The sequence below is a fragment of the Chelonia mydas genome, chromosome 26 (assembly GCF_015237465.2).
Source record: "Chelonia mydas isolate rCheMyd1 chromosome 26, rCheMyd1.pri.v2, whole genome shotgun sequence".
Classification (NCBI taxonomy): Eukaryota; Metazoa; Chordata; order Testudines; family Cheloniidae; genus Chelonia; species Chelonia mydas.
In genome coordinates, this window is record NC_057859.1 from 13,481,477 (window position 1) to 13,499,233 (window position 17,757).

At 61.7% G+C, this 17,757-nt stretch overlaps 1 protein-coding gene across 1 annotated transcript; it reads right to left on the reverse strand.

Moving 5' to 3' along the window:
- Positions 1–70: 70 nt before the first annotated feature.
- CAPG (capping actin protein, gelsolin like) lies at positions 71–11,407 on the reverse strand. Its single transcript, XM_037886424.2, has 10 exons — positions 11,297–11,407; positions 9,873–9,907; positions 9,510–9,682; positions 8,255–8,409; positions 7,802–7,969; positions 6,956–7,105; positions 3,620–3,712; positions 3,203–3,335; positions 655–743; positions 71–247 (listed from the first exon to the last, which is right to left on the reverse strand). The coding sequence occupies exons 2-10, from the start codon at positions 9,893–9,895 to the stop codon at positions 182–184; spliced, it is 1,050 nt and encodes a 349-aa protein (XP_037742352.1). The 5' UTR covers positions 9,896–9,907; positions 11,297–11,407; the 3' UTR covers positions 71–181.
- Between the last annotated feature and the right edge of the window lie 6,350 nt (positions 11,408–17,757).

The window sequence follows — 17,757 nt, forward strand, 5'->3', positions numbered from 1 at the left end:
CTGGTCCTTGCCCTTCCAAATCTCTCGCCACCCCCCAACAGCCGCCCCGCTCAAGGGAAGGAGCCGAGAGGAGGCAGAAGGGGCCCGTGCGGGTCCTTTAATGAGATGCCTGGTGGCTACAGAGCGGAGGGCAGGCCCGTAGATGAAGCAGCGCCGGGCGGCTTCGGAGCAGGCTCCGGGTTCACTTCCAGCTTGCGAAGAACTGCTTGAAGAGGGGACTCTCACGGCCCTGGGGCAGGATCTCCACCTGCAGTGGACAGAGGGATGGATGCCGGTGAGGCAGGGCGAGCCCTGTGCTCCTAGCATGAGGTGGGGGGCACGGTGGGGTCCCAGAGACCCCCCCCCATGCATAGGAGGAGAGATCTGCCTTGGGGTGAAGGGCTCTGGGCACCACCTCTGTGCTGTCTGTGGGGGGAAGCCAGGCCGGGGTGGAGAGCCTGGCCCAAAGATGCCCTGTTTTTATAGGGACAGTCCCGATATTCAGGGCTTTTTCTGTTATAGGCAGCTATTCCCCCCTCCCCCCCCGCCACACACACACTCTGTCCTGATTTTTCACACTTGCTGTCTGGTCACCCTACTGGCAGGGAGCCCCCTATCACCTCCCCATTTCCCTCCTGCCCCCCAGGAGCCTGCCGGGGCCCAGCGCTCACTCACCTGAGTCTTTGGGGAGTACTTCATATGGGAGATAAAATCCTCAGCCACTTTCAGGGCTGCCTCCCGTTCCTGCTGGTTGGCTTTGCGACCTGGGAGGGAGGCAGGGAAGGGTCAGGGCAGCCGATCCCCCGCACAGAGGGGACAAGTCTGGGGGGACAGGGCTGCGTGCTCCGCTGAGCACCCCTGGCACTGGGGGAGGTGCCCAGGGTCCGGTGCTAACCCTGGGCAGAGTGACCCTGGGGCAGACGCAGACGGCAGGGAGCCGGAAGGGCCTGGGATGGAGAAGAACAGGCCAGCTGGGAAGGAGCTCCTGGGGGAGGGAGCAGGGCCGGCAGGGTCCCTGTGTGCAGATCACCCTGGCTCCCTTGCTGGGGACTCAGCCGAGGGGCTCAAACCGCAGCTGGGCTGCTCAGCCGAAGCAGGAAGCCCAAGTGGGCGGAGGGAAACGCCCATGCAGGCAGAGGGCAGGGGAAGGGGGCAGGGTGGCCGGGCAGTGAGAACGCAGCCGTGGTGCCTCCATCCGTGGCCCCCGCGCCGGGCTGTGAGCTCTGGCCAGCAGGGGGATCACAGCAGGTGATCAGAGCTCGGGGCAGAGCTCGGGGCACAGAGAGAGCGGGAAATGCCCTTGTGTGGCCGTTCCCGCAGCGCTGACTGTCGCCCGCCGAGAGCCGAAAGCTACGCAGTGATGCCCGAGACAGTGACCCTCCCGATGGGCCGGTGCCATGGCTGAATCGCGAGAACGGCCGCCGTTTTCCAGAGCAGCTAGGCCCAGATCCTGAACGGCATCCCAGCGCCTAACTCCCATTGACTGCAGTGAGATAGGTGCCTAAATCCCTTGGGGGATCTAGGCTAGTGGGGGGCGGGGGGAGCTACACGTGGCTCCATACCCGCTCCACATGTTTAGGCTGACTGGAAACCCAGACCCCTTGAAAGGCAGCTCCAGATGGGACCCCAAGGAGGCTTTTGAAAGCCTGGGCTGTTGGCGGTGGGCGCAGGCTACACCTCGGAGGGGAGGGTGGCAGAGGAGCTACGCTGGCTCTGGGCGAGGGCTCAGTGGGCAGCTAATGGGCAGGACAGGAAGGGCGAGTGGCAGGGAAATCCCGGCCCAAGCCTTCCTAGAGACAGAGGAACCTGCAAGAAACTGACTCGTGAGGGGTTCGGCCACCTGGCTCCCTGTGGGTGGGCCGGGACGGCTGGGTAAGTCCACGCGGTGGCACCCGTGCTCTGCCCTGCAGGCGGCTGGGAGCTCCCCTGCCTGGTGCCAGCTGCCCCAGTGCATTAAAGCCAGCTGGGTGTGCCCTGAAAGCTGCTTGGTACAGGGGTGTCCTGCAACGGGGAAGGGGGGTGGGGTGAACAGGAGGGGAGGTGGGCCTGCGGGCTAGGGGGGTGGGAGTGGGGCTGGGGGTGGGGTGAACGGGAGGGGAGGTGGGGCTGGGGGCTAGGGGGGGTGGGAGTGGGGTGAACGAGAGGGGAGGTGGGCCTGCGGGCTAGGGGGTGGGAGTGGGGTGAACGAGAGGGGAGGTGGGCCTGCGGGCTGGGGGGGTGGGAGTGGGGCAGGGGGTGGGGTGAACGGGAGGGGAGGTGGGGCTGGGGACTAGGGGGGTGGGAGTGGAGGGTGGGCGAATCGGAGGAAAGGTGGGGCTGGGAGCATGGCAGGTGTGAAGGGGGGTGGGAGTGGGGTGAACAGGAGGGGAGGTGGGGCTGGGGGCATGGCGGGTGGGAAGGGGGTGGGGTGAATCAGAGGGGAGGTGAGGCTGGGGGCATGGTGCATGGGAAGGGGGTTGGGGGTGGGGTGAACGGGAGGGGAGGTGGGGCTGGGGGCTAGGGGGGTGAGAGTGGAGGGTGGGCGAATCGGAGGAAAGGTGGGGCTGGGAGCATGGCAGGGGGGAAGGGGGATGGGAGTGGGGCTGGGTGTGGGGTGAACGGGAGGGGAGGTGGGGCTGGGGGCATGGCGGGCGGGAAGGGGGTGGGGTGAATCAGAGGAGAGGTGAGGCTGGGGGCATGGCACATGGGAAGGGGGCTGGGGGTGGGGTGAACGGGAGGGGAGGTGGGGCTGGGGGTTAGGGGGGTGGGAGTGGAGGGTGGGGCGAATCGGAGGAAAGATGGGGCTGGGGGCATGGCGGGTGGGAAGGGGGGTGGGGTGAATCAGCGGGGAGGTGAGGCTGGGGGCATGGCGGGTGGGAAGGGGGGTGGGGTGAATCAGAGGGGAGGTGAGGCTGGGGGCATGGTGCATGGGAAGGGGGTTGGGGGTGGGGTGAACGGGAGGGGAGGTGGGGCTGGGAGCTAGGGGGGTGGGAGTGGAGGCTGGGGCGAATCGGAGGAAAGATGGTGCTGGGGGCATGGCAGGTGGGAAGGGGGGTGAGGTGAATCAGAGGGGAGGTGAGGCTGGGGGCACGGCGCATGGGAAGGGGGCTGGGTGTGGGGTGAACGGGAGGGGAGGTGGGGCTGGGGGCACCCCCCACAGGAGGCTCGCTGGTACCGCCCGGGCCCTGGGTCTCTGCCCCCCTGCAGAGCCAGCTGGCCCCGGCAGGCCGGCCATGCCCGGTACCTTTCCACACGTAGATCTTGCCGCACTGGCCGTTGTCCAGGACGAAGCAGTCGTCGGTGCAGAGCAGGCCCTGGCTGAAGGGGCTGCTCCCGGACACCTTGGTTAGGTTCATCTTCCCTGTCGCGTCCGACACCTGCCGGGGACAAGGAGAGGCGGATCCCTTCAGCGCCTTTCCCCCTACGCTGCCGAACCCGCCCCGGGGAGCCAAGCCCCTCACCCAGCACTCAGCCCTGTTCCCCAGCCTGCCCCACAACCCTGCCAGCCTGCAGCCCCAGCCCTGCTCCCCAGCCTGCAGCCCCAGCCCCCCCAACTTCAGCTCCAGCCCTGCTCCCCAGCGCCCCGCTGCGTCCAGGCCGTGGTGGGGTGCTCTGCCCGTGGTGGGGCAGGAGCTGCGGAGATGGGGTGGGGAGCCCTTGCCTTATAGAGAGCAGCCGCCCCTGCATTCTTCTGATCCGCCGTGACGTCCTCCTCGGGGCTGCCCTGCCTCAGAGCGGGCTTGGGACCCAGCACCTAGGGAAAGGAGAAATCTGTCAGAGCCAGCGCTGCCCCAGTGTTTTCCCCAGGAATTGAAATGGGGGGGGTGTTCAAATGCACAGGGCGGGGGTCAGGGCCGATGAGACCGCGAGGGTGAAGGTGGGCTGTGTGGCACCACAGTAAAAACTGAAAAATGTTTCATGACCATTTAATTTGTGTGATGATTTAAAAATCAAATAAAAGCTGGCTACTCAAGCCTCCGATGAAGCACGACGTCTACATCCTTCTTGGTTTCTTGTTATAATTTTGCACAATTCCGTTAATGAACTTCTTGAATGCGCTGCGTCCATCTCTGGTGGCTTCTCGTGTGTTGGCTACTTCCAGTCCTTCCACTGATACGCTCGTTAGTTCATTCCCAGGATCAGGCAGAAGGCGACGTCTTTCAGAGCACAAAATTCTAGTTGATGATGAAACAGGACGCTCGACTGTCGCTGTTGTGACTGCAGGAGCAAGAGATGAATTCCTGCTTCTCTCAGCCCAGGAAACAGAGCACAACGATCGGGTCGAGCCACTTGCGATGGTAGAAAAGAAGTTGAAGTCAAATCTTCATTCATTCGTCGTGTGATATTCCACCGTGTGTTCGAATTCTCTGTTCTGCCCTGAGCACACGGCAGCCCCATGGCTGGTAGAGCCTTACCCCACTCAACTGTCGGTGTTTTATAAGACAGGGAACTGTAAAAGCTACGGAGAGGGTGAGTAGAATCTCGAAGTCGCTGTTGTCGATTTTTAAGAATCAAGTCTGTGTACTTTTTCAATTGTCTTAACAAACACTTCTTGTCCTCTTCACTTAAGGATTCAATATAAATACCTTCATTACTCAACTTCCGGACTCAAGTCTTTGCTTCTTCCAGTACTTTCCAATGGGTAGCTCTCCGGTTGATCCAAATGTAGCTTCTCTTGCTGGACAAAGATCTACGACTGTTGTAGCAGATGCCTGGATGGCATTGTTTCATGACCCAAGTGGTTTCAACGGTAGACTTACAAGAGAGAGAATGGCGAGAGTCTTCTGTGAATTTAGTAGCAAAAGTAATCCACCAGCCTCACTACTTAGATCCGTCCCATCTTGGTAGATACTTTCCGAAGCCAGTAATAATGGCTGGAGTAATTTTAAGACAACAGCCAAGGATCGCTCATGAGAAAGCCAGCGGGTTTTCCCAGGTTGGACTAATTTGAACTTCAGTCCCAGTGTATCTTCTATATTGTCCAAGATATTCAGTCTTTTTGGACTCTTGCTGAAAAAAGAACATAATGAAGACATTAAATTTATAGCTTTTTAAGTGTCTTTTGAAGAGTCTGCAGCTCGTACTAGCGGTAGTTGCAGTAGATGGCCTCTGCAGTGTGTATAGGAGAGACTAGGGTTACGCTTTTCTCTGAGCAAAGCTTGTGCTCCACCATGTCTTCCAGAGACGTTTGCAGCTCCATCAAATGCACAAGCAACCATCTGTTTGGGGTCCAGTTGACAAGCATTTAACTCTTCTAAGATGTGGGTTGTCACAGATGCAGCCAATCTGTCTTCTATCACTTGAACATCTAGAAATGCATCTACTGGCCTACCCCTGACATCAAGATAACATACACAATGACTTAATACTTGATGCCCATTTGCATCGGTGCATTCATCAGCCAGGTATGCAATTTTTTTGAATGTGGTGAGAGAGTTCTTCACTTTTTCAACTGCTGAGTCTTTCACTGTTGCACCGCATGCTTCTAGCCAGTCCGTTGAGTTTCTTGCAGAAAGACAGTGAGCATTTGCTGGTCTTGTTTGGACCTAGGGTTCAACTGCAGGATGAACAAGGTGACAATGCACTTAACATTGTCACTCCAGTTTGCAGTGTGCGGTATCTCTTGCTTAATAGACAGTAGGATGCCGCAGCCGTGTTTGTCTGCATGAACTGTGTTGTGTCTCCAGCTTTCTTAACAGCCTTATTAACACTCACCGGTGTTGTCCTTGGTGGAGACCCAGTGGAGAGTCAGAATTCAGAGCTGCTTTCACACGAGTTCACCTCCCAGGTGCGGGGCAAAAAGGCACCTTGCTCGTTCCTCCAGCTGCTCACTGCTCGCTCTGGCCACCGTTGTTCGTTGTGCCACCGTTCACTCCATCGCTCTGTTGCCAATGGCCCTGCGGCTGCCACCTGCCACTGTGACCTCTGCGAGTGGTTCTCTTGAGGTTCCAAGACTCTCCGTGTTTTCAGCCGAGCTCTCAGGGGGGGGACCTCGCTGCGAGTGCAGACTGGGCCATCTCTGCCACAGAAACACTGTCCCACAGCCGGTCTGAGCACTTCGACCTGATTCTCAGTGATTTCAGCTGCAGTGATCGCTTAACAGAACAAAAGACTCTCTATGGAGCCTACTCAGCTCTGCCTTTAAACAGTGGAGGGGGGCAGGTCAAATCGTACTTGTGACTCAGACAGACCATCCAGCAAAATACCTGCCCCCACCCTCTCTCTCTCGATGCTCTCAGTCAGCCCAGGCCAAGTACGGTTCTACTTTACTCAGACAATAAGAACAACAACATTTCATCTCCCCCCCACATTCAAGTGATTTGTAACCCAACCCCAGCCAAAATCTATCACTTGGGCAACACAGCTCTGTTTGCTGGATACCTGGGTAGATGAGGTGTGACTGTAAATACAATCTGGTCCTGAAGCCTTGACCCCCAGCCCATCACGAGCTGTCAGGGAGAGCTCATTTCGACTTTGCTCACAAATCATCATTTGAAATTATTAGGTGGGCCCTGCAATTATGTACAGTGCAATTATGAAGGCACTGACATGGTCATAGAAACAACAGCTGTACAAGGAAGCTCGTCGATATTCCTACTTTTCTAATCTATGATACTTTTTCAGATACACGTCTTTTATCATACACTGGATATGCTTTTAAAGTGTGTATTAATGTTTCAATTTCAATTCACATTTCCAGACAATCACTAAATTGGCAACACTGCATGTAACTAGTTCACAAAACTGGGGGGGGGGGGGTGGTGTTAGGGAAATTCAGGGGGGGTAAACACCCACATAGTGGGGGTGTAGGGAAATCCCTGGCTGCCACCACGTCTCCAGCCCACTCCCTCTGCCCCCAAGCTGGGCTTCACCCGGTGACCTGCCCCCCAAACCCCAGCTTCATCCCCTGCCCCCTCCCCAATCCGAGCCCTCCCTGGATCTGCCCTGGCAGGACCAGAGCAACAACAGTCCCGCTTCCAGCCCTTCACGGCCAGACCTGGATCATCTCGGGTGGCTCCTCCCCGTCGGACACGATCTCCACCCGGGCCTTGCCCTGCCGCTCGCTGTCCCGGATGGCCAGTGCCAGGTCCCGGGCCTTGTTGCGCTCCAGGATGTTGGATGTCTCACCGCACCACGTGTAGATGGTCTGACAGGAGAGAGGGGCACGCCTGGAAATCCACCTGCCCTCCAGCACCCCGGCCTACCTACCTCACCCCCCGCCTGCCAACCTCCCTGCCTACCCACCTCGCAATGCCAATGCCGTCACCTGCCAGCGCCTCTGCCCGCCTGCCCCATGCTCACCCAGCCTCCCACACCGGCTAGTCCTGGGGCTAATGCACCCGCTAGGCGCCCTGGCTGACCGCCCCTCCACCCCCAGGTGCTAACGCACCCTCCACTCACCCTGGCCGATTCCCCTCCACCCCCAGGTGCTAACACACTTGCTACTCGCCCTGGCTGATCTCCCCTCCACCCCTGGGTGCTGATGCACCCTCCACTCACCCTGACCGATCCCCTTCCACCCCTGGGTGCTAACGCACTTGCTACTCGCCCTGGCTGATCCCCCCTCCACCCCTGGGTGCTAATGCACCTGCCACCCACCCTGGCTGACCCCCCGCTCCACCCCCAGGTGCTAATGCACCCACCACCCACCCTGGCTGAACCCCCTCCACCCCCAGGTGCCAATGCACCCTCCACTAACCCTGGCCAATTCCCCTCCACCCCCGGGTGCTAATGCACCCACCACCCGCCCTGGCCAATACACCCGGCTGTGAATACAGACATATGCCTCCATTCACAGCCAGGCCTGTGTCTGCCCAGGCCCCTGCCCCCGGCGTGGTCTTACGTCGTCCAGGTCCAGGATGAAGCAGTCCCCGGTGTTGTAGCTGGCCCAGCTCAGCTCCCGCTCGGTGGCCCGGATGTTTTTCTTGCCCTTCACTTGGTAGAGTTTGCGGATGGGCCCGGAGCTCCGGCTGGACTGGGTTTTGTGAAAGGCGGACTCCACCCCACCCTCCTGAGGGGCAGAGACAGAGAGGGGCCCTGAGCACCAGCCGGGCGGGGAGCACAGGGACTAGCTGGGGAGGTGGGGGGCAGATGGAGCAGGCCAGATTCGGGGGTGAGGAGGGGAGGCAGGGGCTGACCCCTGGCAGAGCAGGTTGAGGGGTCAAGGTGGGGAAGTAGGGCAGGCCTGGGGTGATGGTGAGGGGTCAGATGGGGCAGGCTGGGGTTGGAGGGGTCAGATGGGGCAGGCCAGGGTTGGGGGGCAGCTGGGGACGTGCGGCGGGCCCCTCCCCAGTACCTGGTACTTGATGCCGTGGGGGAAGTACTCCATGAAGACGTCGGACTCGTTGCCCTGCACCTCGCGGTGCTGGACGGGCCGCTCGCCCAGCAGGGTGTTGAGGTGGGTGGAGAGCACGGCGCAGGCCCCCTGCTCATCCCGCGTGGAGCTCTGGCCTGGGCGCGGTGTGGGAGGAAGAGCAACAGCTGAGCTGCCACCCGGCTGGCAGGGGCCCCGGGCACGGCGCCGAGGGTTGCCAGGGGTCCAGTTTTCGACCAGAACACCCTGTCGAAAAGGGACCCTGGCGGCTCCGGTCAGCACTGCCGACTGGGCTGTTAAAAGTCCGGTTGGCGAGGGGCTGGCAGGCTCCCTGCCTGGCTCCACGCAGCTCCTGGGAAGCAGTGACATGTCCCTTGGCTCCTAGGCGGAGGGGCGGCCAGGGGGGCTCCGTGCACTGTCCCTGCCCCGAGCACCAGCTCCGCAGCTCCCACTGGCCGGGAACTGCGGCCAAAGGAAGCTGCAGGGCTGGGGGCAGCATGCAGAGCCCCCCGGCCGCCCCTCCACCTAGGAGCCAGAGCGACATGTCGCTGATTCCCGGGAGCCACCTGAGGTCAGCACCGCCCGGAGCCTGCATCCCGAACCTCCTCCTGCACCCCCAACCCCCTGCCCAGCCTGGAGTCCCCTCCAGCACCCAAACTCCCTCCCAGAGTTTTCACCCCGCACCCGCTCGTACACCCCAACCCCCTGCCCCAGCCTGGTGAAAATGAGGGAGCGAGTGAGGGTGGGTGAGGGCGAGCGACCGGGGGGGGGGGGGGGCGGAGGGAGGGGTCGGAGCCTCAGAAGGGGTGGGGCCGGGGCGTTCGGTTTTCTGCGATTAGAACATTGGCAGCCCTGCCAGTGCCCCTTGGCACCAGGGCTGGCTGCGCCGTGGGCAGGGAGCCCTCCAGGGTGGCCAGGGGGCCTGGGCTGATGTGCTCAGCAGGGAGCCCGAGGAGCCTGAAGTCCCCTCACCCCGTAACGGGAGCCCCCGGGGGGGCAGGGGGGCTGGCACTGCCACTCCAGGGAGTGCGGCTAGGGCAGGGACCAGAGCCCGAGCACAGGGCCCCTCGCTTGGCCCTGGCTGGGCACTCACTCCCTTGCCAGCACAGAAGGGCAGCTCCGGGCCCTGGCACCCTTGGCTAGGCCATGGCCCCAGCACCCCGCTTCTCCCCTCCAGGCTGCCTCACCCACAGGGTGGCCGGGGGCCCACGCCGCCATGCCGAGAGCCGGCCCTTACCGATCCAGATGTGCAGGTTGGCTTGCTCCTCCGGCCCGTTGTGCAGGACCAGGTAGGAGTCCCCCGAGTAGAAGACGCCCTTGGACTCTGCCGGCACCGGCACCGGCTTCATCTTCTCCACCCGCCAGATGTGCAGGCCAGGCTGGTTCACCGAGGCATCGAAGGGGGAGCCGCTGCCGGAGCGAAAAGGGGTGGGGTGAATCTGGAAGGGGGGGCTCAGGGGGGTAGGGGCAGGATGGGGGTAAATCCAGATTGGGATGGATACGGGGGAAGGGGATCAGGGTAACTCCAGGGGGTGGGGCAGGAGTTGGGGGTAAATCCAGGGGGTGGGGTTGGGGGGACTCGGGGCGACTGGCTCGGTACCTTTTGGGGATCGCCGTGTACATGGTGTCAGGGCCCTGGGGAGAGAGAGGAGCTGGTTAGCATTAGGGCTGGGTGGACAGAGGGCCGGGCACTGCCTGGCTCCCTGGCCAGGAGGTGCCGGTCATGCCGGCGGGTGAGGGCTCCTGCCCCGTGGCGGGGCTGGGGGCTGCGGGCCCCTCCCAGCCTGCACACCGAGATGGTATCAGAACTGGTTTGGCTGCTGCTGAGTCATCCCCAGCCCGGCGGAGGAAGGAGGAGGTGGGGCTGGGCGTGTGGGTGCAGGGACCCCCACGTCGGGGTGGGCGCTGGCCCAGAGAAAGCAGCCCCGCCCCCCCAGCCCTGGCTCTGGCGAGGCAGGGCCGGGCGTGCTGGGTGTCATTCCCTGGGGGCTCTGACATCCTTCCACACGCCCACTCCCTGTTACTTCACAGCCCACTGCGGTCAATCATGTGTCGCGTTTCTCATCTGCCTCCCTGCCCGCCCCAGCCGCTGCCCGGCTCCGCTCCAAAGGCTTGTTCATCTCCCAGCCGTTTGCCATCCTGCCGAGAGGGGCCGGCAGCCAGCCCCAGAGTCGGCTCCCCACACCCGCTCCCACCAGCGCCCCTGCCTCCTGGTGCCCTCTGCCGGGCCCAGCCGATCCCCGCCCGCCCATTGCACAGAAGCTTTGGCTCCCTGCTGAGCTGGACTTGAACCCGGGGCCCTTGGCTTTATGCCCGTCCCCGAGCTGCACAGCCCGGGAGCCAGTGGCTGTCTGCAGCCACCCGAAGGGTGCGGATGCCAGGCTCACCACGAAATCCCTGCTCATCTGCTGCGGTGGTGCAGCCTGGCCCGCGGTGCCAAGCGCAGCATTGCTGACCACGGGGCTGCCGAGCCCCAGAGCCCTGGCCGAGCCGCCCGCCTGGCAGTGCCCCCCTGGCAGTGGTGGAGCCTGCCCTCATTGCAAGCCAGGCCAACTGCCCCCAAACCCGGGCGTGCCCCCCTTGTCGGTAGCCTCAGCACAGGGTAGAGCTGTCTGGGGACCGACCTCCCGTCCCCGCCAGCCCTCCAGGATTATGTCATGGGATTAAACCTCCAGGAATACGGCCAACCCACACTGGCAACTCGAGTCCCTCCTGCCGGGGACAAGGCCCAGCGGGGGACGCTCGCCCTGATCCTGCCCGGCCTGGGGGAGTCGGGCTCCAGTGCTGAGCTCCCTGTAAGTGACAGGATGGGACACACCCCGGAGAGGCGTCTGCCCGGCGGTTCAGCGAACAAGCCGGGCTGCCAGGAAACACTTTCTCGTGCCTCTGCCCGGATAAGCCAGCCCTGATCCCCTGCCCCGCACACAGCACTGGGCGAGAGGGGTCCACCCCCTCACGCTCCGTTACTGCCTAACGAGGCCTGCGACAAACAGGAACAGACAGCGGAGGAGTGAAGTTACTCACCGGACGATTCGTCAGCCTCTACGGCAAAACCTTTCGCTGCGGAGTTTAAAATCAGATTTCCTGGGAGGGGCCATCCCTCGCCCACACCCTGTTCCTCTCCGGCGCCTCGCTTCTCGGTGGCTGCAGGGGAGAAGGAGAATCCGGCACGGCTGGGCCAGGGATTCGTCCGACTCCTGACCTGCCCCCCAGCCCGCCAGGGCCCGCGCTGGGCGTAAGGAGACCAAGGGATTGGCAGCTCAAGGGGGCCACCGGTCGCTTTTCATTATTGTTGTTTTCATAAGCACTTGCCTGGTTTGGTATTTTACTCGTTACATGCTTCAGCCCCGGCGGCGGGGCCCTGGGCAATTGCAGGCCCCCCCACTTGCGACCCCTCCCCAAACTGGTCCTGCGACCTCCCTGAGGGTCGCGACCCCCAAGTCGAGAAATGCGTCTTTAGAAAGGGAGCTGTTGTACCATGTCGTGACTGGCGACTTTGCAGCGAAAAAGGGCTGGCGACATGGCTTGTAATGAAGGTTTAATTGTTATTTCTTTCCAGTGCTGCCCATTTCGCTGAATGTGGGCTGGTTAACAAGTTTATTCGTGTGTGTTGGGGAGGGGGGATATTCCTGCTCCGGGCCCTCAATGGGGTAATACCGCCCCTCTGCATCCTGCTATTCCGGTCCTGAGCCCCACCCCCAGCGCTGCCTCACTCCCGACCCGCAGCCCCCTGCTAGCCCAGCCCTTCCCCCCACAGCCCTGCCGGTGCCCCTCACTCCCGACCCGCAGCCCCCTGCTAGCCAGCCCTGCCCCCCCACAGCTCTGCCGGTGCCCCTCACTCCCGAACCGTAGCCCCTGCTACCCCAGCCCCGGGCCCCCCGCAGCTCTGCCGGTGCCCCTCACTCCCGACCCCCAGTCCCTGCTACGCCAGCCCTGCCCCCCCCAGCTCCGCCGGTGCCCCTCACTCCCGACCCGCAGCCCCCTGCCAGCCCAGCCCTGCCCCCCCACAGCTCCACCGGTGCCCCTCACTCCCGACCCGCAGCCCCCTGCTAGCCCAGCCCTTCCCCCCACAGCCCTGCCGGTGCCCCTCACTCCCGACCCGCAGCCCCCTGCCAGCCCAGCCCTTCCCCCCACAGCCCTGCCGGTGCCCCTCACTCCCGACCCGCAGCCCCCTGCTAGCCCAGCCCTTCCCCCCACAGCTCCGCCGGTGCCCCTCACTCCCAACCCGCAGCCCCCTGCCAGCCCAGCCCTTCCCCCCACAGCTCCGCCGGTGCCCCTCACTCCCGACCCGCAGCCCCCTGCTAGCCCAGCCCTTCCCCCCACAGCCCTGCCGGTGCCCCTCACTCCCAAACCGTAGCCCCCTGCCAGCCCAGCCCTGCCCCCCCACAGCTCCGCCGGTGCCCCTCACTCCCGACCCGCAGCCCCCTGCCAGCCCAGTCCTGCCCCCCCACAGCTCCGCCGGTGCCCCTCACTCCCGACCCGCAGCCCCCTGCTAGCCCAGCCCTGCCCCCCCCAGCTCCGCCAGTGCCCCTCACTCCCGACCCGCAGCCCCCTGCCAGCCCAGTCCTGCCCCCCCACAGCTCCGCCGGTGCCCCTCACTCCCGACCCGCAGCCCCCTGCCAGCCCAGCCCTGGCCTCCCCCCAGCTCCGCTGGTGCCCCTCACTCCTGACCCGCAGCCCCCTGTTATCCCAGCCCTGCCCCCGCCAGCTCTGCGGTGCCCCTCACTCCCGACCCACAGCCCCCTGCTACCCCAGCCCAGCTGTTAGGACATAGACATTCCGGCCTGTCTGTAAAGGCCAAACTCTAAGAATGTAGGTGTATTCTTATCAGGAAGGTGTGGGGGGGGAATGGGATCAGGGAATGGGGGTGGGGAATTGGAATCATGTTTGGCTAAGGGCAGGAATGGCAACAGGGACACGGGTGTAAGGCTCTGTGATGTCAGAGCTGGGAAGGGGGACACTGAGGAAAGAAACTGGAATCATGCTTGCTGGAAGTTCACCCCAATAAACATCGAATTGTTTGCACCTTTGGACTTCGCTCGTCCACCTTTGGACTTCGGGTATGGTTGCTCTCTGTTCATGCAAGAAGGATCAGGGAAATAGGCGGGTGAAGGAATAAGCCCCCTAACACCGGCCCCCCCCCCCCCCCCAGCGCTGCCAGTGCCCCTCACTCCCGACCTGCAGCCCCCTGCTACCCCAGCCCTGTCACCACCCCCATCTCTGCTGCAGAAGGTGGAGTTCTGCCGAAGCAGATGGAGCTGGAGGGGGGTGTCCGCGTGCTGGGCACACGTGCAAAGAGCAGGGAAACGAGCCACACGAGGAAGGAGGTTTAATAAATGAAGGAGACTGTGGCCTTGGGCACAGGACCACGATCCGGCGGGATGGTCAGCAGAGACGATAGAGGAGTTAAAAGGGGGCGGGGAGGGGAGGAGTGGGACTGGGTCTAAATGTCTGTGGTGGTGACCGTGCCAGGGAACTGGAACTGAATCCCAAAGAGCGAGAGGCTCCCTTCTCTGAGGGCAGGAGGATCCAAGGAGTGAACAGCAAAGCAGAGCAGGCCATGGGCGCTGGCCACCCAGCCCCCACTGGGGAGCCGGGATGGAAATGACGCAGTTCTGAAACCAGAGGCTGCTGTGGTGGGGGAGGTTAACTCCCCAGATAAGTTATCTGCTGGGTAATCAGTCATGCATCAGGCTAGAGCTCCCGGAGTGCTGAGCAAAGTAGCTTTGTGATCCCGGCGATAAAGGCCCTGCGCAGAGCCCCGGCCCTGCTGGGTCTAAACAGAGAGGCTGTGACTATTAGGGCTTCACTTCAGAAAAGGTGTTTTTTACACCGAGATAATGGATGCAAAATCCTAGTGGAGACAAGGCGCCGGCGTGGAGCCCACCTTGATGGAGCTCGTGGAAGTGAACCCCAGCGGGGGATTCAGGTCCATTATTTATCTCCCCACCAGTCTGTGCCATCTGCAAACGTCACCAGCAGTGACTGCATATTTCCTTGCAGATCACTGATAAAGATATGGAACTGCACTGGCCCAAGAACAGATCTCTGAAGAGCCCCGCTTCGGGGGTGACGATTCCCCATTAACCATTCTAGCAGTTAGCCAGTTTTCACCTCACTGATTAGGTCCCATGACGATTCGGCATTGTGCTACTTTTTGATCAGAACATTGTGCAGCATTAGGGGGACCAGATGTCCCAATTCTATAGGGACAGCCCCAATTTTGGAGGCTTTTTCTTATGTAGGCAACTGTTACCCCCCACCCCATCCTGATTTTTTACACTTGCTGACTGGTCACCCTATGCAGCACTGATGCTGTACAGAAATCCAAGTACATTATTATTTACTGTTTACAGTATAGTAGCACCTTGGATCCCCCAGTCACAGACCAGGACCCCATTGTGCCAGGCGCTGTACAAACGCAGACCAACAAGACCATCCTCGCCTCCAAAGAAACTAAGTAAGTCTAAGTAAAACTAACATATCTAAGTATTTATGTCAACACAGTTACTGTTATCAGCCCGTCTTGTGATCTCGTCAAAGAACGACCACATGTTGATTTAACATCCCCATTCGCCATAAAGCCATGCTCATTTGCCTTAGGGCCACTGCCTCCCTGCAGGTGGGCGAGGGGTGAATGGTGCATTGCAGAGAAAACTGGCCCATTAATGAGGGACGAGGGGGACGCCGATCCAAGCGTAACCCTGTCCAGCTGGGAAAGACTACTCTGGCCACAGCCAGTTCTTTCATAGCCAAGGGCCTCGGTGTTTGAACCGTCTCCCTCCCAGAGTGCATAGGCCTTTGGCTGCCCCCCACCCCTTCCTCACAGCTGCCTTTCAAAAATACCTCCTCCATCTGGTCATCTCACTCAGCCCCTGCTGCAAGGAACGGGACAGTCTCACAGGGTTTAAGCCCCTAGGGGCCCATTAGAGCATCTCAGCTGAGCCTCTGCACAGCCCAGGTCCTTCAGCTACACCCGTCCTGAGCCCAGAGTCTCTCGTTAGACGAAAGCTTTTCAGTGCACTGGAGTTGCATACTGCAGGCAGAGACCAGCTGCCCCAGAGCTGGAGGAACTGCTCAGGGGAGACATGTCCGGACGATCCCGGCAGGCAAACCACGCCCATGCCACAGAGGAAAGCAAGCGCCCCCCCCACCCCCCAAGCTCTTATCTCAGGCTCTTTGCAGACTCCGGCAGGTGCCTCGTCATCAGCCTCACGCAGCCAAACCAGCTCCAGACGGAGGGTTTTGAAATGTAAGCTGAGATTCTGGAGAGCAATGGACGGGAATGTCTGTGCCCCCCCTGAGCTAGCGCTGAGCTCTCGCCCCGGGGCCGTGCCCCGGCTTTGGCAAACACTGGCTGGAGCGAGAGCTGAGTACATAGTTGGGGGGATACGGAAACGGTCTGTAAATACTGTGACGAAGTGGGACTGTTCTTAATGTTTCCTCTGAATAGTGTGGGGGTGCCTCAGTTTCCCCATGGCAGTTCTTAAGTATCTAGGTGGTGGGATAAGGGTGTATGATGGTTGCAGAGCCCTAGAGGGCAGGTGTGTGCAGGGGTCTGGACACAGAGAATGGCCGACACCCTGTTTCCTGGCAACTGATGGCCTGGCCCTTCCCCCCTGCAAGGTGAGAGCTAAAGGGTTGGAGAACAAAGGAATCCGGTGACCTCCTGGCCGAGGAAAGGGACAAAGCCCAGAGGAGGAGGGGCTGGAGGGAGTTTCAGTTTGGGGCTGGCTGGGACATGGAGTGAAGTGCAGACGGGGTTGTCTGGCTCACTGCCCCCCAAAATGGACCCAAGCTCTGTGTTAGACCATGTTCCTGTCATCTAATAAACCTCTGTTTTACTGGCTGGCTGAGAGTCCCGTCTGACTGCGGAGTTGGGGGGCAGGACCCTCTGGCTTCCCCAGGACCCCCCTGGGCGGACTGGCTGTGGGAAGCGCACGGAGGGGCAGAGGAGGCTGAATGCTCCGAGGTCAGACCCAGGAAGGTGGAAGCCGGGGGAGCTGTGTCCCCTGCAGACAGGCTGCTCCCCGAGAGGAGACTTCCCCAGAGTCCTGCCTGGCTTCGCAGGGAGCAGTTCCAGAGCATCGCCCGGGGAAGCCGTGACAGGTCTAAACCAGAGCTTGTAGGTGCAGAGAACAGGACCCCTCAGCCGGGTCCATTTTGGGGAGCTGTGACCCAGACAACCACGTCTGCCCTTCACTCCATGTCCCAGCCAGCCCCAAACTGAAACTCCCTCCAGCCCCCCCTCCTCTGGGCTTTGTCCCTGTCCCAGGCCAGGAGGTCACCAGATTCCTTTGTTCTCCAACCCTTCAGCTCTCACCTTGCAGGGGGAAGGGCCCAGGCCATCAGTTGCCAGGAGACAGAGTGTCGCCATTTATGTACCCTGGCCCTTTGCTCTGCAACAATTACACCCCCTTATCCCACCACCTAGAGACTTAAGAACTGCACAGGGGAAACTGAGGCACCCCTACAGTATTCAGAGGAAACGTTAAGAACAGTCCCACTTCGTCACATCCATGAAGGGCTGAATCAGCTTGGAGGGAGGGGGACTCTATAGGGCGGCAAAAGGGAGAGGGAAGCAGCGCTAAAGCAAGTGAGCAGAACACCAGGTCCGACTCGTCACACAGCCATCGCCCTGCAGCTGGCCTCTTGGCCCCCAGCCTCAAGGGAAACCCGCACAAGGCGTTCGCAAGGCAAACCTGGGAGCTGCCATTCATAACTTTGCTTGATGCTCAAACTCAGGGCCTGAGCAGAGACACCGGCGTACAACGATCTGCAACCCACTAACGACCCACCCCAGCTGTCTCCCCCCCCCCCCCCCAAGTCTCAAGCCTCGCACGCCAGCACCCCCTGCGCCCAGGGCCCCAGACTGGAACATCCCTCCTGCCCCTAGCAGGCCTCCCAGCTGGACGGAGGCATCGGCCCATGAGCGCCCCTGCAAAAGGGAGCCCAGAGCAAGGAGGCCGACGCTTCCCCGCCAGGACCACAGGGTGTCGCCCTCCCCCCACGGACAGCTGTGGGGCAGAGCCAGCTGTGCTGGGATCAGGGGATGGACTGCAAGCGGGCTGGGGGTGGGCGGGGGCGGGATGGGGGAGGGTTAGGGGGATCAGGGAGTCTTGGGGATGGGATAGGAGGGGGATGGGGAGGCTCTGGGGGGGACAGAGTGGGGATCAGGGAGTCTCTGGGGTGGGATAGGAGGGGGAGGCTCTGGGGGGACGGTGGGGGGATCAGGGAGTCTCTGGGGGGGATGGAGAGGCTCTGGGGATGATGGTTGGGGGGATCAGGGTGTCTCTGGTGTGGGACAGGAGGGGGATGGGGAGGCTCTGGGGGAAGTTCTGGGGGAAGGTGGGGGGATCAGGGAGTCTCTGAGAGGATGGGGGGAGGGATGGGGGAATGGGGAGTCTCTGGGAGGTTGGGGGAGGCTTTGGGGGGGGAGGGTTGCGGGGACCAGGGAGTCTGTGCGGTGGGATTGGAGGGGGATG